The following is a 23,203-nucleotide window of genomic DNA, read 5'->3' as shown; positions in this document are numbered from 1 at the left end:
TCCACGGACACAAACAGGAAATGATGGCATCTGGACTATCATATGCAGGTTCAGTAAGCAGGCACATTTCATTCCCGTGAGGAAGACAATTAAAGTGGATCATATGGTGAAGTTGTTCATGGCGAACATCTTCAAGTATCATGGCTTGCCTACGTCTATCATTAGTGACCGTGATCCACGGATGACGAGTTTGTTTTGGAGAGGGTTGTTTGACAACATGGGTACAACTCTCAAGTTTTCATCGTCATTTCATCCACAGACAGATGGTCAGTCAGAAGAGGCTAACTCTACAGTGTTGGATCTTCTAAAATGTTATGTGTCAGAGCACAAGCAACAATGGGAAAAGTTTCTTCCTTTGGTGGAGTTTGCATATAACAACACTGTACATAGCTCGACAGGCAAGGCGCCTTTTGAGATTGTAGGAGGAGGGAAGAAGGTACCACCCATTTTGCATACAAAGGATAAGATCTTTGAGGCTGATCAGTATGTGGAGAGCTTGGATGAAGCTTATCGGAGAGTTAAGTTGGCCCTCCAGAAAACTCAGCAGAAGCAAAAGAAAGCCGCAGACCGTCACAGACGTGATTTGCAGTTTGCATTGGGTGATTGGGTTCTTTTGCGTTTTGAAAAGGCTAGACTCAAGAAGATGAAGGGTAAAGAGCGCTTATTCCCTAAGTTGAGCATGCGATATTATGGGCCTTTTCAGGTTTTGGAAAAGATTGGTGAGGTAACCTATCGTTTGAAGTTACCAGATCACTGGAGGATTCACAATGCTTTTCACGTGAGTCTTCTTAGACCTTTCCGTGGGGATGTGCCTGAGGATGTATCAGATGAGGCTCAGCCGGAAGTTGAGGAACTTGATGAGGTTCTGATTCCAGAGCAGATACTGGCACATAAAGAAAGGAAGGTACGAGGTAAAGTTTCCCGTCGCTATCTTGTGAAGTTCAAGAACTATTCACCGATGGATGCGAAGTGGATGGAGGAAGGTGACTTAACAGATTCACCTCAGGTTTTGCAGCTTTATCTCTATGCCTTTGAGTTAGAGCCGACTCTTATTGTGGCTCATTCAGGTTCAGCAGAGCATGGGTCTGGAGCATTACCTGATGCTCAAGAGGGGGGTAGCACCTCCACTCCCTTGATACAGACAGGCTCAGATGACATCTAGAGGTTGCTTGGTGTAGATTTTATCTCATCCGAAGGTACTGAGGCTGACAGTACATCTGTTTATGGGACTTCTATGATATATGTGTACTAGTCACATGGAGATTTTTGTGGAAATGTATGGTTCACAGTGGTATACAACTTGGACTATTACTATGCCATTCGTTTGTAGTGAATGTTGATACATGTATATGGCTCAGAGAGATTGGGACGCTGATCTTGCCATATTGTATATTTCACTTTGGATATTTTGATGCATCACCAGAATGCAATCGAGGACGCTTGCCATCTTTCAAGAGGGGGGTATGTCATGGCCCTGTGGAAATGGAGCAGGACAAGTGTGGGCATGGTGGTTGCAGGGTCAGAATATTTTATGATTCACATGGGGGGTGCCCGGACAGTGTTTAAGATGTGTGGACATCCCTAGGTGTGAAGGGGGAACATTAAAACATTAAGTTTGAATGTTTATTGAAGTTTGCCCCTAGGCCTTAGTGGCCCTAGGAACTTATTAAGTTGGGGCCCTAGGGATTAAATTAAGGAGGAGTTTTCTCTCTCTTCACTCTCTCTCTTCCCTTTTTGGGGAATCGTGTAGCAAAAGGAGAGGTTCCTTCATGCGCATGATGAACTAGCGTGGAAAAGCTGAAGGAGAAGGAGGCGACTGCTGAAGACCAGCTTGGCTGCTGTTTTTCTGAGCAGAATCAGCCGTACAGCACTGTACGGCCAGTACTGGACTCTCTCTCTCTTTCTCTCTTTCTCTCTTTCTCCTCTGTTGCTGGCGGCGCACTGGACAGCTGCTGGTGGCTGCGCAGAAGACCTGTGCAGGCTGCACAGTTTGTTTTTCAGCAAGTACACCTGGTACGGCTGCCGTACAGTGTACGGGCAGCAAGGTACAGAAGGTACAGTTGCTGCAGAAGTGTTTACAGGTGTTGGACAGACCTGTGTATGCTGATTCAGGCTGGTACAAAAGTGGACAGCAGGCTGTTTATGCAAGTACAACGCCTGGCACGTATCCCGAGGCGGTACAGTCGGGTACTGTGCTGATTTTCAGATCTGTACTTTACAAGGACAGCATAGGAGTGAGCATCAGGAGGAAGATACAGGCAAGTGCCAGCACACGTGTGAAGCACGATTGTGGATTCAAGTGCCTGCAGGCACAGATTAGTGCTGTTGCTTCCTCCAGAGTTGTTTCACGAGCTGAACTTGGTAAGCCTTGACTCTGTTCATCTATCTCTCTTTCTGTTGCTTGATGTCTGCTACAGGTATGTGTTATCTGGCTCCTTGTGAGAGGAGGAGTATGGCAGATTGACAAGAGATTAAGACAGGGATTGAACAGCATATGTGTGTTTGAGCTGAGAAGATTTATCATGCTTTTGAGTTATGCCAGATGTATGCCCATGGCTGGCCTGCTTTGTGAACTTGGCTGATCAGAGGGAGGCACAGTGTGTTGCTTGAGGACACAGATCTGTGTGCATAGATCCTCTGTGCTGAGAAGGATTTGTGGGCAGTCAGATTGGACTTACAGGTGTAAACTCTCGGCTGGTTTTTGTGTTGTACTCAGCCATACATATTATTTTAATGGAATAAAGAAATACCGCAAGGGGCGCCAAGCTTTGGGGCCAACAGGTGTCGTTGTGTTTTCAGATTTGGGCACTCTAGCTCCAATCTGTGTTTTGTTTATCATCTAGACTACAAGTGGACGGGTGTTAGCTCTTACCGCACTCTGGTTTTCTATCAGAGGCCGGTTTCAAGGTTCCGTTGCCGGGACCAATCATCAACTTTCTGAAGGGGGTGAGCTCGTGGTTGCTTTGAAGAAAGCCATCGCTGAAAATTCAGCAATCATGTCTGATACAGAGGAAGAGTACTTCTATCATGAAGAAGAAGAGCAAGAGACTTCTCCTGAAAGAGATGTATCTGAGGATATTTTTGCAGGAGAACAGGCTGCAGATGTTGAGCCTTATGAGGATGTAACACAGCCAGAAGATGTGCATGGTAAAGAGGATGATGATGCTCGGTTCAAAGATCGCTTGGCTAGTGTTATGGATACTTTTATGCAGCTCACACAGAGTGAGAGATTTGCTGAATTTTTGAGATCTCGCTCAGAGCCCCGCACAGAGCCCCAGAAAAAGAAGAAGAAGGTTCGATCAAAGAATCTTTCTCAGGGTCATAGTGGTACCACTCCACACTGCACAGGATCCATCTCCTGCACAGTTTCCGAACATGCAGCATGCTTTTGGTGCAAACCCACAGAGTTCCTTCTATGGACAGCCACCTATTCCTCAGCAGAACATGCATCCAGGTTACTTTGGTGGTGGCTCGGTGTTTCAATCCATGACTGGGGGTTATCCTCAGGGAGGTATGGGTATGTATGGGCCTTTTGGAGCCAATTTTCAGCCTGGCATGCAAGGGAATATGTATGGTGGTATGCAGTCCGGTATGCAAGGAAATGTGTTTGGAAGCATGCAACCTGGGATGCAAGGCAATATGTTTGGTGGCATGCAGCCAGGTATGCAGCATGGAATGTATGGAAACATGGCTGGGATGTATGGTATGCTTGGTGTTGGAATGGAAAATGTTGACCCAATGATGGGTATGAATGTTGGGGGCAGCAATCTCACAAAACCACTTCCATATGATAATTTAACGCCTATGGGCAAGGCGAAGGATTACAAGGAAGGGGGAGCTGCAGTGAAGTTTGACACTTTCAGTGGGGCCAAGGATAAATTGAAGGCACTTACCTTTTTACAGCAGTTTGATGCTGCTTTTTCTGGTGGGAACTACACAGAGTCCTCGAAGGTGAGGAAAGCTGCTACTTTTCTCAAGGGCAATGCTTTGCAGTGGTGGTCTACTCTTCTTTTGCAGGGCATAGCACCCACCACATGGGTTCAATTCAAACAGGTTTTCTCTTCCGTATGGCTCACATCTACATTTGAGGTGGATGTTATGACAGCATGGCACAAGCTGGATGCTTCAAAGTGTGATAGTTTGGAGGATTATAACAAGAAGTTTTGGGAAGCTCTACTCCCAGTGACTTCTTATCGTGCCGTGCCATTATCTGAGCAGGTAGAGAAGTATTGTTGTGGGCTGCCCAAGGAGGTACGAGATTATTGTATAAAGACAAGAGTAACGAACATGTCACAGATGATTGAAAATGCTATGACAGCTAATGCATTACTCACAGGTGGTTCATCTGGATTTAAAGGCAGTAAGAAGTTGGGCAAGAAAGCTGAAAAATTTGGGCATGCTTCTCGTGATGCTAAAGGGTCTTCAGAGACAAAGTATAAGAAGTTGCCAATGCCCAAAAGGACTTCTGAGGAAAGACAGGCTTTGAGAGATGCTCAAAAGTGTTTTTACTGTACTGAAGAGGGGCATATGTCATTCAATTGTCCCAAGAGAACGTCCAAAAAGGACCCTGACAATAAAGGAGAGCCCAAGCCAAAGAAACCAAAGCCTTCTGCAGGTTTAGTTCCTGATCTTGTGGGGGAGCAGCTAAGTGGTGAAGCTACAGAGTTGTGCAGGGCATGGGGCAAAGTGAGAGATCAGAATGCTTTGATCTTCTTTGACACAGGTGCTAGAGCCAACTTCATTTCACCAGATTTGGCTGGCCGATTGGGGATTCGCGCAGAGGAGATGGGGCCGTTACATGAGGCAAATATGGCTTGTCCAGGGTATGCAGAACCCGTTACTCCTATTATTGGGAAGCTTCGGCTTCATTTGCAGGGTTATGTGGACAGTGAGGAGTTCTTCATCATGCCTTTGGATGGCTGTGATGTTTTGTTGGGGATGCCATGGTGCCACAGGGTACATGCGGTGGTGGATACTTACAATAGGAAAATTACTCTGACTCATAGAGGGAAAGAGCATGTATTGGATGTAAAACTCAAAGGGGAATCTGTTCCTATTGTATCCGCTTCGGCGATTTCATCAGTAATGAAAAAGCATCTTTCCGCGTACTTGATTTATGTAAAGGATGCACAAGATGATGAGTCTAAGTCTAATTTGTCAATGTTAGATAAGGACAGGGCTGATTTCTTAAGTGGGTTTCAAGACTGTTTTTCCGAGTCATTGCCAGGGGAATTACCTCCTGAGAGGCCAGAAGATCATGCCATAGATCTGATTCCTGGTAGTACTCCACCGAATAGACCACCGTATCGTGTTAGTGCAGCCCAACAGGAAGAGATTATGAGTCAGGTACAGGAGCTATTGAATAAGGGGTTGATTCAGCCTAGCTCATCACCCTTTTGCTCACCTGTGCTCTTGGTGCAGAAGAAGGATGGTTCTTGGCGCATGTGTATTGATTACAGGGCGCTGAATAAGAATACCATCAAGAATCGATTCCCCATACCGAGGATCGATGACATCTTGGACCGCTTACAGGGCTCCACAGTTTTTAGTCGTATTGACTTGAAAAGCGGGTATCATCAGATACGCATTAGACCCGAGGATGTGCATAAGACAGCATTCCGAACCACGTTTGGGTTGTATGAGTTCTTGGTTATGCCCTTTGGTTTGACAAATGCGCCTGCCACATTTAACAGAATGATGGACAGGATTTTCAGGCCTCATAGAGAGTTTGTGGGCACATTCTTTGATGATATGATTGTGCATTCACAAACTGAGGAAGAGCATAGAAGGCATTTGGCCATTGTGTTTGCAGAACTCAGAAACCATAGATTGGTGGTTAATGGCAAGAAGAGTGAGTTCTTTTTGCAGGATATACATTTCTTGGGGCATATTGTGTCTGGTCATGGAGTCCGTATGGATCCAGCAAAGGTGGAAGCAATACTTAATTGGCCAGCTTTGAGGACCGTGCATGATGTACGCAGTTTTCTAGGATTGTGTTCCTATTACAGGCGTTACATACGGCACTTTGCTGAAATTGCTTCGCCTCTTCATGCTTTGACGAAGAAAGCAACTCCGTTTAGATGGGCTGATCGGGAAATTACAGCATTCAAAAAGCTCAAAGAAAAGCTTACTTCGGACCCAGTATTGGTGTTACCGGACCTCCGAAAGGCTTTTGTTGTCCAGTGTGATGCATGTGGAAGTAGCATTGGTGCAGTTCTCATGCAAGAGGGACATGTGATAGCCTATGAGAGTAGAGTTTTGCAAGATGCTGAGAAGCATTTACAGGTGTATGAGAAAGAGATGTTGGCTGTAATTCACGCTCTTTCTACATGGAAACACTACTTGCTTGGGGCTGATTTCACTGTGCAGACAGATCATCAGACCTTGCGTTATTTCCTCACGCAGACTAAGCTTTCAGAGAAGCATATGTGTTGGGCAAACTTTTTGTCAATGTTTCACTTCCAGATTGTGCATGTGGAAGGCAAAAAGAATGTAGTGGCAGATGCTTTGTCACGCAAGCCACAGGTCTCTGCAGTTTCACTTGCTTATCATCATGAGCTTGATGAAATGAAAGAGCAGTATGCCCATGATGAGGACTTTGAAAGGTTGTATGATCAGATGTCTGAGGGTCAGCGGCATGAGCATTACACTCTCAGAGATGGGTTTTTATTGATGCATGGCAGACTGTGTGTTACCAGGCCATTGCGACTCAAGGTTATGATTGAAAGTCATGCTCCACCGTATGCAGGTCATAGAGGTATTGATGCCACGGTAAAAGCAGTGGAGACTTTCTTTTATTGGCCAACCTTGAGAAGAGATGTTGATGCCTTTGTGAGGCAATGCATCGTATGTCAGAAGGTAAAGTTTGACCGTCAGAAGACACCAGGGTTATTACAGCCTTTACCTATTCCGGATAGACCTTGGGAGAGCATTGCCATGGATTTTGTATTTGATCTTCCACGGACACAAACAGGAAATGATGGCATCTGGACTATCATATGCAGGTTCAGTAAGCAGGCACATTTCATTCCCGTGAGGAAGACAATTAAAGTGGATCATATGGTGAAGTTGTTCATGGCGAACATCTTCAAGTATCATGGCTTGCCTACGTCTATCATTAGTGACCGTGATCCACGGATGACGAGTTTGTTTTGGAGAGGGTTGTTTGACAACATGGGTACAACTCTCAAGTTTTCATCGTCATTTCATCCACAGACAGATGGTCAGTCAGAAGAGGCTAACTCTACAGTGTTGGATCTTCTAAAATGTTATGTGTCAGAGCACAAGCAACAATGGGAAAAGTTTCTTCCTTTGGTGGAGTTTGCATATAACAACACTGTACATAGCTCGACAGGCAAGGCGCCTTTTGAGATTGTAGGAGGAGGGAAGAAGGTACCACCCATTTTGCATACAAAGGATAAGATCTTTGAGGCTGATCAGTATGTGGAGAGCTTGGATGAAGCTTATCGGAGAGTTAAGTTGGCCCTCCAGAAAACTCAGCAGAAGCAAAAGAAAGCCGCAGACCGTCACAGACGTGATTTGCAGTTTGCATTGGGTGATTGGGTTCTTTTGCGTTTTGAAAAGGCTAGACTCAAGAAGATGAAGGGTAAAGAGCGCTTATTCCCTAAGTTGAGCATGCGATATTATGGGCCTTTTCAGGTTTTGGAAAAGATTGGTGAGGTAACCTATCGTTTGAAGTTACCAGATCACTGGAGGATTCACAATGCTTTTCACGTGAGTCTTCTTAGACCTTTCCGTGGGGATGTGCCTGAGGATGTATCAGATGAGGCTCAGCCGGAAGTTGAGGAACTTGATGAGGTTCTGATTCCAGAGCAGATACTGGCACATAAAGAAAGGAAGGTACGAGGTAAAGTTTCCCGTCGCTATCTTGTGAAGTTCAAGAACTATTCACCGATGGATGCGAAGTGGATGGAGGAAGGTGACTTAACAGATTCACCTCAGGTTTTGCAGCTTTATCTCTATGCCTTTGAGTTAGAGCCGACTCTTATTGTGGCTCATTCAGGTTCAGCAGAGCATGGGTCTGGAGCATTACCTGATGCTCAAGAGGGGGGTAGCACCTCCACTCCCTTGATACAGACAGGCTCAGATGACATCTAGAGGTTGCTTGGTGTAGATTTTATCTCATCCGAAGGTACTGAGGCTGACAGTACATCTGTTTATGGGACTTCTATGATATATGTGTACTAGTCACATGGAGATTTTTGTGGAAATGTATGGTTCACAGTGGTATACAACTTGGACTATTACTATGCCATTCGTTTGTAGTGAATGTTGATACATGTATATGGCTCAGAGAGATTGGGACGCTGATCTTGCCATATTGTATATTTCACTTTGGATATTTTGATGCATCACCAGAATGCAATCGAGGACGCTTGCCATCTTTCAAGAGGGGGGTATGTCATGGCCCTGTGGAAATGGAGCAGGACAAGTGTGGGCATGGTGGTTGCAGGGTCAGAATATTTTATGATTCACATGGGGGGTGCCCGGACAGTGTTTAAGATGTGTGGACATCCCTAGGTGTGAAGGGGGAACATTAAAACATTAAGTTTGAATGTTTATTGAAGTTTGCCCCTAGGCCTTAGTGGCCCTAGGAACTTATTAAGTTGGGGCCCTAGGGATTAAATTAAGAAGGAGTTTTCTCTCTCTTCACTCTCTCTCTTCCCTTTTTGGGGAATCGTGTAGCAAAAGGAGAGGTTCCTTCATGCGCATGATGAACTAGCGTGGAAAAGCTGAAGGAGAAGGAGGCGACTGCTGAAGACCAGCTTGGCTGCTGTTTTTCTGAGCAGAATCAGCCGTACAGCACTGTACGGCCAGTACTGGACTCTCTCTCTCTTTCTCTCTTTCTCTCTTTCTCCTCTGTTGCTGGCGGCGCACTGGACAGCTGCTGGTGGCTGCGCAGAAGACCTGTGCAGGCTGCACAGTTTGTTTTTCAGCAAGTACACCTGGTACGGCTGCCGTACAGTGTACGGGCAGCAAGGTACAGAAGGTACAGTTGCTGCAGAAGTGTTTACAGGTGTTGGACAGACCTGTGTATGCTGATTCAGGCTGGTACAAAAGTGGACAGCAGGCTGTTTATGCAAGTACAACGCCTGGCACGTATCCCGAGGCGGTACAGTCGGGTACTGTGCTGATTTTCAGATCTGTACTTTACAAGGACAGCATAGGAGTGAGCATCAGGAGGAAGATACAGGCAAGTGCCAGCACACGTGTGAAGCACGATTGTGGATTCAAGTGCCTGCAGGCACAGATTAGTGCTGTTGCTTCCTCCAGAGTTGTTTCACGAGCTGAACTTGGTAAGCCTTGACTCTGTTCATCTATCTCTCTTTCTGTTGCTTGATGTCTGCTACAGGTATGTGTTATCTGGCTCCTTGTGAGAGGAGGAGTATGGCAGATTGACAAGAGATTAAGACAGGGATTGAACAGCATATGTGTGTTTGAGCTGAGAAGATTTATCATGCTTTTGAGTTATGCCAGATGTATGCCCATGGCTGGCCTGCTTTGTGAACTTGGCTGATCAGAGGGAGGCACAGTGTGTTGCTTGAGGACACAGATCTGTGTGCATAGATCCTCTGTGCTGAGAAGGATTTGTGGGCAGTCAGATTGGACTTACAGGTGTAAACTCTCGGCTGGTTTTTGTGTTGTACTCAGCCATACATATTATTTTAATGGAATAAAGAAATACCGCAAGGGGCGCCAAGCTTTGGGGCCAACAGGTGTCGTTGTGTTTTCAGATTTGGGCACTCTAGCTCCAATCTGTGTTTTGTTTATCATCTAGACTACAAGTGGACGGGTGTTAGCTCTTACCGCACTCTGGTTTTCTATCAGAGGCCGGTTTCAGGTTGTGTTTTTTCACTTGGGTCTGGAGCCATTTCATGGAGCAATAAAAACCAACCTATTGTGGCGCTTTCCTCTATAGAGGTAGAGTATCGTGCAGTTTGTTATGCTGCATGTGAGGCAATTTGGTTTTGCAGAGATTATTGGAGGAGTTTGGTTGTCCTCCTACCGGATCTACTCTTCTTTGGTGTGATAATCAGAGTTGCATCGCCATCGCCAAAAACCCTCTGTTTCATGCTCGTACGAAACACATTGAGATACAGTATCACTATGTTCATGAACGGGTTCTCGCTAGAGATTTGCGTTTGGAGAATTGTCCTTCGACGGAGAATGCAGCAGATTTGTTCACCAAGCCGATTTCTCGGGCTTCCTTGGCTCCTCATCTTCGGCTTCTCGGAGTATGTTCAGCATCTGGTGCTGAGAGGTGGTGTAAGCACATTCATCCCCAGTTTCTGATCATATTTGGTGTCCCCTTTTGGTCCCTTTTCATGGCCCTTGGTTGTGGGCCGGCCACCCTATTTTTGTACATTTTTTTGGGATTTTTCCAATGTCGAGTACCTTTTTCCCAGTCGGCCAACAGACGCATGTCCAGTCGGCCAGGTTCTCATGTCCAATTGGCTAGCCCCTCTTACCTATAAATAGGTGGGCTGCCTCCCACTTTTCTCATAGTCTAGTCTCTCTTTTAGCTCCCTCACTTATGAGACACTTCATGTCTCTTGCTTGGGACTATCACTTCAGTATATTCATCATAGTTGCTTCATATCTCTCTCTCTCTTGCACTCTCTGCTTAGCACACTCTAGTGCTTGTTTGCTTCCACTCTGTGCACTCATTCACTCGAGACCTATCCAAAAGGGCTACCCAACAGCCTGACCAAGAGCCTGCCGTGGATCTTGCATGTGGGCTGACTTCCTGCTTTCCAGCACACATCTGTACAAACGTCAACTTTGAGTGGGTTATGCATGAATGACTGCCAAGACTTACCCTAGGTTACCTCGATGGAAACTAAGACTTGTCCTTGGACAACCGCTCACAAAGTGTGCGGATCACTAACCCCAAAACCTGCACTTTCTGGTAATGTCATATCACAGTGTGGAGTACGTGCATGTGAACAAGGGATTGCAAGGATGGTGAGATTAATGTGTGAAAGTATATTAGGGAGTTCAATGAACACAATTACAACACAACTACCTACAAGGCACGCATCGTTGGCTACAAGAAAGATGGTTTGCACTCAAACTGGAGTACACGGTTTCGCTCATCACACATGGAATACACACATGTACCATCTCACGAGGGAGAAGATCACCATGAAATCTTGCTCGAGTAAGAAGGTGATTTCATGATTATTAGTTGTTGCAATTAGGGCTTATAATTGTCACTTGGCCCCTCTTCACACTCACTTGTTCACTTGGCCCCCACATTCGGTCATGCCCATACAAATCAAGAAGCTATAAAGAAATATGTTTCTCGCTACGTACTCAAACAACTCTCCTTCCACCTATGTCTGCTCCTCGTGGGTGTGAAGGCCACAATAGAAGGGGAAAGAGCCATCGGGTACCTGGAAGGAATCACGAAGGAAAAACTCAAACTGTTCCACTTCAAAAACGGAAATCTAGTAACTCCCAAAACCACCACCCCATAAAGTATGAAGGCGAAGGATTAACACCTTGCGCGATGAGGTAAGGGTTTGGTGGGGCATCACAAAATATCCTATAGAAGTAAACCAAGCTTCGCCATTGGCCTATGCTATAATAACATAATGTCTGTCAATGCCTGCTTTTCTCGTGTAAGTTCCTTCTCATGCACATATGCCTGGGGGTGCCACAAGAAACAAGTGCTCCTATCATGACCACAACTTCCGAGCCCAAATGCCTATCTCAATCTCAAGTGGGCATCTAATGGTCATGCTACTCCTTGGCCATGGATACGGGGAGAAAGTGTCACATGCAATCTGCACTGTAGTGCATGGTGACAAGCTGGCTCTTCATCATCACTGCAACATTGTACAGTATTGGTACCTTTTAGGATAATATTTGTCGTACGCCGTGACCTCATTGTAATCCTCAGTCCAAGATAAGTCAAGCACGAGCTAGGTAGGTCATTCTCAACCTTAGCAGTCAGTCAGTCAATTTCCCTTAACCCACTTGAAGAGACGCATTCATGCATGTAGAGTCAGTAGAAACCTTAGAGTTTGCATTAGAAAGCACTATGCATATTGCATATCATTCATCCATTGCATATAGTTCATTGCAGAAGCCTTGAAATAGCATCTGGCAGCCTTAGAATATTTATTAGGATTTATCTGGCATTTTTTCCATAATTTCCAGCATGTAATATCATTTATTTAGCATGCATCAGTCGTGGAGAATAAAATAGCTACAGTCAGCCAACCGACCAGCCTCATATAAATAGGATTGCCTTAGCACCATTCATTCACATCATATCATATCAGCATTCAGCAATCAAGTCTCCAGCGTTGGAGCCTTCAGCCTAAGGAGCATCAACGATTAAAGATTCAGCACCTAGAGCACTTCAGCCTTCAGCGTTTTCAGCCAACGTTTCATCCTTCAGCCACTAGGAGCATCAACACATGTGCTTTCAGCATCCATCATCAAACGCAGCAGTTTTCAGCATTCAGCCATCAGTAAACATTGCGTTCTCTGCATACAAACAGTTTTCAACATTCATCTCTTCATCGTTTCGCTACAGCCAATTGGTGAAGGTAAAACTCAGCATTCATATTCATTTACAGCATTCATACATAGCCTAGAACAGTCCCAAACAGCCCCTATCTCAGCCTCAGATTTCCAGCCCTTCCTCATTCCATTGGGAAGAGTGCATAGGCTCGAGATTGGACATCATTGGTGCTTCTACAACCGTGTACAGTTCAGCCCGACTCTTGGTCTTCAGATATCTTGCGTTTGGCTTATCAAATACTATTTCAATAACGGGATAGGAGGCCCTTCAGTGGGTAATTCGGGACCCCATACGGTGTATGGTTTCAATCTCTCTCTCTCAAATCTCTTAAAGTTTGAAATCTTAAAGTGGATTGCTAAACTCGCGAAACTCAGGATACAAAAGACGGTGTGAGCATTTGTGTGACAAGATCCTCAATTACAAATACTTCCGCTGCATGTTACATTGGTATCATATTCAGCTTGTCCACACACCGTATCCTAGCGTGAGGGCATCCTTGGATGGTCAGCTTGCGTTCCAGCACGACCACCGACATCAACATCATGTCTACAGAGGAGAGTACCCATCAACCGGAAGAAGTCTCCCCCGAAGGAGACCTTGCTCTTCCGACTACAGCAAACACCATAGCTCTACTTAGAGCTCAGAACCAACTTCTCATGGAGCGTCTCCAACTCTTGGAGGCAAGAGCAGCACGTCCTTCTCCGCATCCAGCAGTCCCCGACTACATCTCCCTCTTCTTTCAGATGGAACAACAAAGAAGAGAAGACGAGGCCAAACGGAGAGAAGAAAAAGCAGGAGCAAAAGCAAGAAAACAACAAGAAAAAGCAAATAGACGAGACTATGAGGAAGCCCAACGCAGGATTGAATAAGACCGTATTCAAGCTGAACTCGCCACTCAAGAGCACCAACGAGAGCTCGATCGAGAACGTATGTTACTCGAGCACCAACGGGAAAAGGAGGCCATGCATCTTAGATACCAGCATCTCTCTTCAGCTTCCAGAGCCTCAAGTGCCACGAGCCAACAGTCCGCAACATCGACTACCGTCATTTGAAGTCAACCAAATTTTAGTAAGTATGATGGTAAGTGTTATCATTTAGCAGATAATCAATTTATTCATCAATTTACTGCTCATTTTCCATTAGCTAGGATCACAGATCCTTAGGATAGAGTCCACGTAACGACTCCCCAACTTACAAGTGAGGCAATCACTTGGTGGCAGCATTGGTCTAGTCTTCATACAGACCAAACCACAGGTGTCACAGCTTTTAGCTGGGATACATTTGTTCATGACCTCAAGACTAGATTCCTCCCGCCCCAGTATATGACCGATCTGGCAGATGTGTTCTATGAACTCAGACAGAACGGGTCTCCAGTGCTTCAGTTTTTCGAAAAAGTTATTACTTTAGCACAACAGTTAGGACTATCTGCGCAGGCCAAGATGAAGCAATTCTTTCATGGATTGGATCCCAATATCCAATTCACAGTTAATAACTTTGAACCCAATACATATGACCGGGCTTTGTCTCTCAAAATGAAGAAATGAAGATGAACGGGGAGGCAAGCCCAAGCAATCATCGCAGTTCAGTACCAAACCCCCGAGGAAGAGTAATTCATCTTCTACAGACACTAAGACAAACAACAATCCTAGCTCTAGTTCAGGGGGTAAGGAATCCAAGCCTAAGAAAACCCCTGAGAGAAAAAGGCTAAAGCAAGCATCATTGGAGGCTATCTTTCTCCAGAAGAGCAAAGACAGTATCAGTCAAAAAACCAATGTTTTTTCTATCATACGATTGGGCGGAGCAAGCCTCCAAAGAGCCTTCTGCCATAGTTGCCGCAATATCTCCCGCTCCTCCAGACCCGCCTACTACCACCAATGCGATTTAGATCTTACCTTCTATGCATCCCATGCCATCCGTGATACTTGATGCTAAGGAGGAGGGTGAGGCGACAACCACACAGAAAAGCCTGATCCGAGCTTATGGCTCTACCAAGGGCCACCAGTTCATAATCCTTTTTGACATGGGCAGTTCTAAGAACACCATCTCTCCCCAATTGGCTACCAACATGAGTTGTACCTTAGTGCCCTATCATTTGGTAGTAGACAAGTTAACACCTGGTGTCCACGCCCGCATATCTCGACGGGCACAGTAGTTTTCTTTTCAGGTTCTAAAGGTCTCATTCCATCGAGATTTCATTCTCTCCTCTTTTGGGATGTGACATGATCTTAGGAATCCAGTGGTTTCGTCAGTATGAACCTATTCCCAATCGGGAGCAAGACACCTTTATTATCTCTAAAGGTTTTCCTGAGCCTGTCGTGATTCAGGGGGATAGGAGCATTCTTGGCATTCCTATGATTTCTCATCTCCAAGCCCGACGAGCTATCCGCAAGGGAGCGGAAGGAGCATTGATTTACGCTCAAACAACTTCTATCTCATCGATAACCGCTGTCTCGTCTTCTTTAGCCACTCAGTTGGCAGATCTCCTTTCTCATTCAGACACTTTTAAGGATGATATCCCACCCTCTCGTCCTGTAGCTCATCATCTCGATTTGGTCCCTAGGGCAGAACCTCCTAGCAAGTTTCCCTCTTGTCTTTCCAAGACTTTCAAGGGCAAGCTAGAACAACAGTCAGTTCTCACACATTTGAAACCTGTTCCTTATGGACGCATTTTCACAGTCATCACAGACCACATAGCACTTAAGTGGCTCCCGACGATGCCAAGTGCCCAGTGGAGTCATCAGCACACTAGACAGGGTCAGCTCTTCCACCAGGCCCTTCAGTGGGTAATTCGGGACCCCATACGGTGTTCAGTTTCCATCTCTCTCTCTCTCTCTCTCTCTCTCTCTCTCTCTCTCTCTCAAATCTCTTAAAGTTTGAAGTCTTAAAGTGGATTGCTAAACTCGCAAAACTCAAGATACAGAAGACGGTGTGAGCATTTGTGTGACAGGATCCTCAATTACGAATACTTCCGCTGCATGTTACAGAAAGGGTTTGTTCTGGTACAAGGGCATAATAAAATGCATGCTGATTCTGAATGTTCAAGAAAGTAAAAGGGGAAATCATCAGGTGACAATGGTAGCTGCTGAGGGTGGGGACTCTATTGCCTATCCAAGGGCGCTGCTCGAGCCCTAGAAGCGTCGGAAGGAACTTCTTGGGGAGCTCCGAGACCGGGAAACATGCCAGCCCAACGAAGGGGTCCTACTCAGGCGAGGCAGGCGAGGAGGCTCCTAGCACCCCCTTCTTTGCTTGCACTGCACGGCTGGGCAATAAGACTCAACTGCCACAGGTCGAGGAGGAGAGAAGCCATGTTGCCAACACCCCAAGAAAATCTGTGCCTCCCGATCAAGAATTGGTCTCCATGCAAGAACACTCTTGGCAAGGGCAACCGTGTCAAACTCTAGCCCGGTGTACCCTTTGCCCAAGAACTGGATGTCGGTTATCCGGCCTTGGTCACCTACCAAGGCTACCTGCAAGAGGTCGCGAAACTGCCCTCTCACCACACGACTACCGGCAAGCTTGCAGATAAGTGTATGGGCCTTAACGTCAGTGATTGAGGCCCAAGGGGAAAGGACCAGATGCGGCTTAGCAGTGGCAATAAAATACAACCCACAAACTGCTGCACAAAGAAAAAGGACGGCAAGGGATGAATGCCCTGTGCGATGAGGGAACTGTGGGTCAAGCAGGGAAGCAGAGAATACAGCAATGAGGGCGGAGGGTGTGAAGAGGCAGGGGTTGAGGGCAGCAGGAAGTGTAAAGGCACAAAGGGTGGGTCGGGCGCGAAAGAGGCGGGGGTTGAGAGCGGCAGGAAGCGTGAAAGCACGAATGGTGGGTCGGGGGGAAGTGGAGAATACCATGATGAGGGCAGAGGGAGGAGGCGGGGGTGAGGACCACAAGAAGCACGAAGGTGCGCGAAGATGAGGGCGGCAGGAAGCACGGCGAAGGAGGGGGGGGGTGTGGTTGGGTCTCTCAGCACCAATGGCTTCTCAAACACTTTAACTTCAGAGGCTCAAGTACACCAGATTTGGATTCATAATGACATACGCAAAAACAAGAAAGCAGGTACATATCCAAAAATAAGTCAACAAAATGAGCTATGTCATGCCACCACCAAGTGAGCTTTTTTATTTTTAGGATGGATTTGATTAAGCTTGCGATTACAACTTAATATAAACCCAGAGAATACCTTCAATTGCTCGATCATCCCATTTCTGGGAACGAGCTTCCATTCCACCACTGATACCACCTGTCATTGTACCAGACTTCGATAGCAAAATTCCATCAAGAGTCACCACTGCATCCCATATTAAGATGAGTCATGACTACTCATTGATACACAGAGTACATTAGAGACTTCAGCATCCAGTTCACGATAAAAATCACCTTTGTAGCGTTCATGTCCCCATGCTAAAGCTTTTGCTTCTTCCAGAATATCACACACCAGTGTATTGCCCACAGCATAGAGTACTGCCTTTTCCAAGGCAGGGTCAAATGTACTAGGGTTAAGTTATAACAATGTGACACTTCAAAAGTAAAACCTCACATGTGATGGCATTTTTTTAGAAAAGCCTAGACATGGCATTCCAATCTTATGGATATTGAATAACATCGTACACCAATTTGGCTGTGCCTCCGAGGGTGCGCAATTTCTCATGGATAGGCTTGACTCGAGCTGATTGAAGAGGGATGAATGTCTGTGGTGGAAGGCGCTGTTCCTTCAAATACTGCATTCAAGAACACAAGGAAGAAGCCTCTTGCTTAAACATGGCAAGCTTTTTAAAAGGTCTGAGCTCACTCTGGTAAATATCATGCACAGATTTTTGTGCAAGTGGAGTGTAAATGCAATGGACAAAATGAAGCTAGTAAAAATATTATCAGACCACATGCCTTGATACATTCTTTGCCAGTGTGTTCATCCTCAACAACCACAGCATCCATGAACTTCCCCATGGCTACCGTAATAGCAAGATTATACTTCTTTTGTATTGGACGACAAAGATCTGTCATCCGGCCATGCACCCCTGCAAACAGACGCTTCAGGCTCTCTACAGCTTCAGACAACTTTGCGTCCCGCTCACTCTCTCGCCTATCTGCTTTGACTTCACGTAGCTGGTTTTCTATCTCCTCAACCTTGGCTTTTAGATTATCATACTTTGTCCTGTCCACCAAAAGAAATGTCAGTGTGAGTTAACGGTATCCTTCTAGCCAGAAAAAGACTCCTTTCAAAGGCATGGAAGTTGCTACGATGCTAGTAAACTCAAGAAGAATTACCTTGATTTGCGATATTTATCTTGCATTTGACCAAACTCCGCTCGAGCCTGTGAAAGGTCCTCTTTGTTCTTTGTGACAGATTCAAGTAATCTTTTCATTCGTGTTTGCATTTGTTCTTCTTGAGATGTTAATTCCTGATCTCTACTTCGAAGTTGCTGAAGATTCTCTTCCAGGTTTTTAAGTGCCTCCTCATCAGCTTGCTGTTGCCGATCAAGCACTTCCTTGTCCTGTTTCAACCTTGCAGTTTTGGTGCCCGCCTCCTCCTTGCTGAATTTTAGAAATACTGAGAATTGTGAACATCCTTCCTTAATCCAGTGAAACAAAATAACATACATTCAATTCACACATCAATTTTTTCAGGAGCATCGAAATCTTCCAGCCAGTAAGCAATTTTTTAATGTTTCACTCATTCCACCCACCCATCACTCTTTTCAGTTCTTGATGCTTGCAGATGGCAGCAAACCTTTCAATCCTTCTATATTACCAATGAAAAGTTCAGGTGCTATAAACAAATCTTCATAAATAAACCACCATACTGAGTTTCTACAGGGACTCAGCCATAATAAAGGCTAGCACTACACAACACACACACACACACACAATAACTGGCCAGAAATCCACAGGTAAATAAATGTTTATGATAATGCTCTACGCATAAAAATAAATATAGGCAGACACCTTACATTCTATGATATTCCTGCAGCTGACTCTCTGCTAACTGTAGCTTCCCAGATCCTTCAATGCCTTGTTCATTCAGTTCATTCAGAGCTGCAGTCACATCCTGCAGCTCCCTTTGGAGTTTTGCAATTTCCTTTCCTTGCTTCTTTTGCTCTTCCTTCTTCTTCTCCAAATCCTTTTCGCTAGTTTTTATCTTCTGTGTAATGCGTAATCTCTCTTCTTTCAGCTTCAAGATTTCAGGATGCTGTAAGCCACACAAATATATCAAAACCCAAGCTAACCAGGTGAGTATTGCCTATTGAAAATGCCTTAGGGTACTTTAGATATGGAGCAGACCAAAGAGATATGTACCATCTAGGACCATGACCCAAATCAAGGCTGATATGAAAGCTCTAAACTCTTGCAAACTTGCCTTTTTGTCCAGTTCAGCCTTCTGCTTTGCAATTCTCTTGTCACAAAGTAGTGCTTCCTTGGTAAATACTGACTGCTCTTTCTTCTTTCCTCTCACTTCAAGCTCTAGCTGCTCTTGAGCCAAGTTAACCTCCTCAAGGTTTATCTTATCAACTTCCAACTCTGCTTGAATTTTCTCAATATCCTTTTCTATGTTGTACATTTGCCAAAGAGAATACTCGGTCTTTAGTGATTTCTGTAGAAAGCCACGGACAAATCATGTTAGACTTTTAGAAGAAGAAGAGATCTTGCAGGATGCAGGGAGGTTATCACAAACAGTTTTGCATTAAACTTTCAAGCTTTCATATTACAGAACTGAATACAAGCATCACAAGTTCCAAATCACGCACACGGAGCACCACCTACTGTTACAATCTGCACACATTGCTTTCCTATAAATAAAGCAAAGCTGATTCCTGCTGGCCTTAGAAGTTCCACAAGCTTGACATAAATAATCATGCCATTTCAATTCATGGTACTTCATGAACTTCTAAATTTCCTAGCTCACCCTGCAGTCGAAGGTGCTTTTCACATCCAACTATCCATCAAAGAGTATTCATAAACATACCAGCTCACCCTGCAGTCGAAGGTGCTTTTCTGCTTCTTCTTTCTGCTCTTTCTTTTGCTTTCTCTCTGCAGCTACAGATCTCTTTTTTTGGTAAGCAAACGCTGACTTCTCCTCTGCACGCGATTTCTGTACTTCCAACTCTTCATAGTCTTTCTTACACTCCTCTGAACCAGATATCTGCTCAAAAAGGGCTGTGAGCTCTTTTGGGTTCTTGGAGGCTATTGATTCAACGTCACCCTGTCAAAGGAAGCAAAAACCTTTCACTGCTCCAAACTATCAACGTGCCCCAAGTTTGTCACTATGATTTAAAGACAACAAATTCACTCAGCTTTCATATGGAAATAAATGTACTTGGCTCTTCATATGTTACATTAGGCATGAGGCCACGCTTTCTGTAGGACTTATCAAGATGCGTACCTTCATGTGTGGTTCAGTTTAAAATACAACTAGAAGCAAGCAAAGCAAGCCTTGGAAAGAAAAAAAATCTTTGCAAAAAGGAGTGACACAAAGACCAAGCAAGACACAAGATCCCCAAAAAGTAACTTCTTTGATTACATTCCTACATTTTTCAATTCAGCAATTTCTTGTGATGCATTATTCCACACTCCATTCCCACTCCATGGTTCCCAAAATGATGCATTCTTGATTCCCCCTCTTGATGTCCTCGCATATTTTCATTGATCGTTTTAGCTTCAACTTTGTTACTTAAGTTTTTGTGACGGTAAGTATGTTAAATTTAATAAGAACTGTGATAATGTGAGTTACTCTCTCCCTGGACTCCTCCACAACATGTGGCATTTTTGATATCAAACATGAAAGGAAAATAACAATATATGTATATCCCGCACTTGGATACCACGGGGATATATTTGTATAGCAAGTGCAGGAGTGGTTATATGAACCCTAGTCCGGGACGAGTCACCCAAGAATCCACATGGTCAAGTATACAAGTCTTGTACATGGTCACATGTGCATGTCCCGCACATGGAACAGTGCCAGTCCGTACTGTGAGTCACCCTTTGGAACGATGATGAGGTGTTCCGAGCATTGATAGGCTTTCAGCCAGATGCAAGGGCACTAGGGTAGCATATAGATGCATGTAGAAGCAAGAAGTGCAGGCCATAGATGATGTCTATGTTGCCCTACTTAGTGGGCTATGGTTTAGGCCCATAGTTTTTGTTAGCCAATAATCCTCCTAATGTCTACAGAACCTTAGCGCAGACAATAAGCCTCCTAATGTCTACAGAAAGCAAGCTGAACTGAAACTGAAAGCTTCAGCAGAGATGAAGGCAAGCTAGCCCCGAATTCCTTGAAAGGGAAATTCCTAAACACATCGAGATGTTTAGGGCTTGAAGCTGTACCTGGAAAACCAGAAAGTTGCGAGCCTTGACAAGGATACCAAGGGACTTCATCTTGGCGTTGTACTCATCCCAGGAGACGGATTTGTTGTTGATTTTGTAGTCACTGGCCCCGGAGCTGGTTATGATTCGTGCGAAGTGAAGCTCCTCGCCGTTGCCGGTAAGGTAGACAAGCTTCACGAAGGCCTTTCGCCCTTTTTGCTCCCTCTCCTTGTCGTCGAAGGCGTAGATGAGGTCCTTCAGCTGCGCGCCCCGCAGCTGCATCGACCTAACCCCCAGCACAAAGCTGATGGCGTCCATAAGGTTCGACTTTCCAGCACCATTCGGCCCTATTATCGCCGTGAAATTCTTGAACGGGCCGATCACCTGGTGGCCCTTGTAGGACTTGAAATTCTCCACTTCCAGCCGGTGGATGCTCCCACTTGACACTCGCGAAGGCATTTCCGCACACACCTGGTTCTCCGCTCCAAAGTAGGGTTTCAACTAACTGCACAAATTTTCAGAAACCTGAGCAAACCTGCCTGTGCAAGGTCTCAGAAACACACACCTGAGCAGATTATGGTTCCAAGAGGTTACTGTTTCTCGGCGTCAGGGTTTCAGAAGGTGAGGGTTTCGGCAGGTTATCAGAAGAAATCAACACCTAGGGCTTCGGAGACTTGCGCAGCCTGAGCAACTTAGGGTTGCACGAACCTGAGCAGAATAGAGTTGAAAACTACGGGATTTAGACACGACATGCCGTCGATCGTGGAAGGCGGGAAGCTTGTCATCGTACAACTATAAATGGCAGGTTGCTTCTATGGCGTCTGGGAGAAGTTTGCAGAATAATAAGTTTGAAATAGAAGTTAGCATTACTGTAATTCTCAATGGAGCATAACGTAGTAGCTTATCTTTCCGCTGCCTGTGGGAGATATGGAACTCTTAAAAAAGTATAATTTTCGAGTAAGAGCTTAGGTATAAATATGTACATATGTGCTGGTCAGTATATTATGTTAATAAATTGAATGATGATGCTGTGGTACACTTAATTCAAACCCTTCAAGTTGGGATTAGATGATCTGCTCTATAGTTTGGGAGACTCTTGTACATACTAGGCCATCCTAACAGTTGTCATCATGCAAGGATATTCAAGGCCTGATGTGAAAGCAAAGCAACCTAAGTTTGGGCCAAAAACAAGGAGGTGGTACCTGAAAGAGAAGCAGCCAGTACCTTTGTAGCATTCATTTGAGAACCCCCTAGGAACCAGGCTAGTGGTGAAAATCTGGTCAACAGGGGAGGTCTTGTGGAGAAGCAATCTCCTAAGGGCTACACTTTTGAAGCCATGATTATTGCTTGTATGCAACTAGGGTATCACATCTCATGCAAACAGTCTTCCTTTGTGTGGGAGAATGAAAGGTCGCAGATTACTCAACAATGAATTGGAAGGTCTCTAATTTTGGGAGTCGTCTGTTGGTTTCAAAGCCTTTACTTGATGGAATGTATTAAGAGAAGGAATGTAGGACGGGAGTAATGTAATTAAGAGATGGGATGTAATGTAATTAAGAGAAGGGATGTAATTAAGAGAAGCCTTTACTTGATGTAATGTAATTAAGAGAAGGCATAATGCTTGGCTAAAAGATATCTTGGGAGCAGTCTAGCTTTCTGGGATTTGCTATGTAAATTGTTAAATGAAGTAAAATGTGAAGTATAGGTATCTACTGGAGTAACCCATAGTTATCTTTTGTCATCTTGTGTACTTGATCATTTTCTGTTGATATAAATATATAATTATTATTGGTCCCCAAAAAAAAAGAGAAGGGATTCAGGATGGGCAGCTTCTGTTAATATTAATATATATAACTATTGTTCACCAAAAAAAAAAAGTAAGCATTAGTGGCAATGTCTAAATAAATTACTCTAAAGCTATGTCTAAGTGAAGCTTTTAGAAGTTAGCATCACACTGGCAATGTCTAAATAAGGTAGGACTATAATAAAAGAAATTGATAAAGATTACTCATTAACAAAGGTATTAAAAGTGCACCTCTCAAAATTTGGAGAGTAGTTGTGTAACAAAATGAATATGAATAATGGGCCCAAGGCCAATGGACCATGCCCATGGACAATTTTAATGATAGTTTGAAAGGGGTGGTCATGTATGAATACTAACATAGGCCATTATTGGGGATAACCTTGATAATCATGTGATAATGATAAATACTCTCTTTCTACCTTAAACCTTTGTTAATCTTTTTGCTAATCTTTGTTAATCCATGTTTTCCTAGGCCAATCTAGTTCAATGGCTAGTTACTTTCTTTCATTGGTCAAAGCTCATGCCTTTGATCCATTTTT

At 44.6% G+C, this 23,203-nt stretch overlaps 1 protein-coding gene across 1 annotated transcript in view; it reads right to left on the bottom strand.

The window, feature by feature from the left end:
- The window catches only part of TTN8 (Structural maintenance of chromosomes (SMC) family protein), a 34,202-nt gene extending 12,546 nt beyond the window's left edge, over positions 1-21,656 (bottom strand). Inside the window, exons 1-10 of the mRNA XM_086802432.1 lie at positions 21,455-21,656; positions 20,882-21,365; positions 19,521-19,757; positions 18,915-19,148; positions 18,508-18,746; positions 17,825-18,091; positions 17,441-17,711; positions 17,153-17,277; positions 16,937-17,046; positions 16,740-16,847 (exon numbers count right to left, since the gene is read on the bottom strand). Of these exons, the coding sequence (XP_086658558.1) occupies positions 16,740-16,847; positions 16,937-17,046; positions 17,153-17,277; positions 17,441-17,711; positions 17,825-18,091; positions 18,508-18,746; positions 18,915-19,148; positions 19,521-19,757; positions 20,882-21,319 (2,029 nt within the window). The 5' untranslated portion in view covers positions 21,320-21,365; positions 21,455-21,656. The remainder of the gene's footprint in view (positions 1-16,739; positions 16,848-16,936; positions 17,047-17,152; positions 17,278-17,440; positions 17,712-17,824; positions 18,092-18,507; positions 18,747-18,914; positions 19,149-19,520; positions 19,758-20,881; positions 21,366-21,454) is intronic.
- Positions 21,657-23,203: the final 1,547 nt, after the last annotated feature.

This window comes from Cibotium barometz, chromosome 9, assembly GCF_041138505.1.
Source record: "Cibotium barometz isolate CiBa-2024 chromosome 9, ASM4113850v1, whole genome shotgun sequence".
Lineage (NCBI taxonomy): Eukaryota > Viridiplantae > Streptophyta > Polypodiopsida > Cyatheales > Cibotiaceae > Cibotium > Cibotium barometz.
This window is presented reverse-complemented; position numbering and strand designations above follow the sequence as displayed.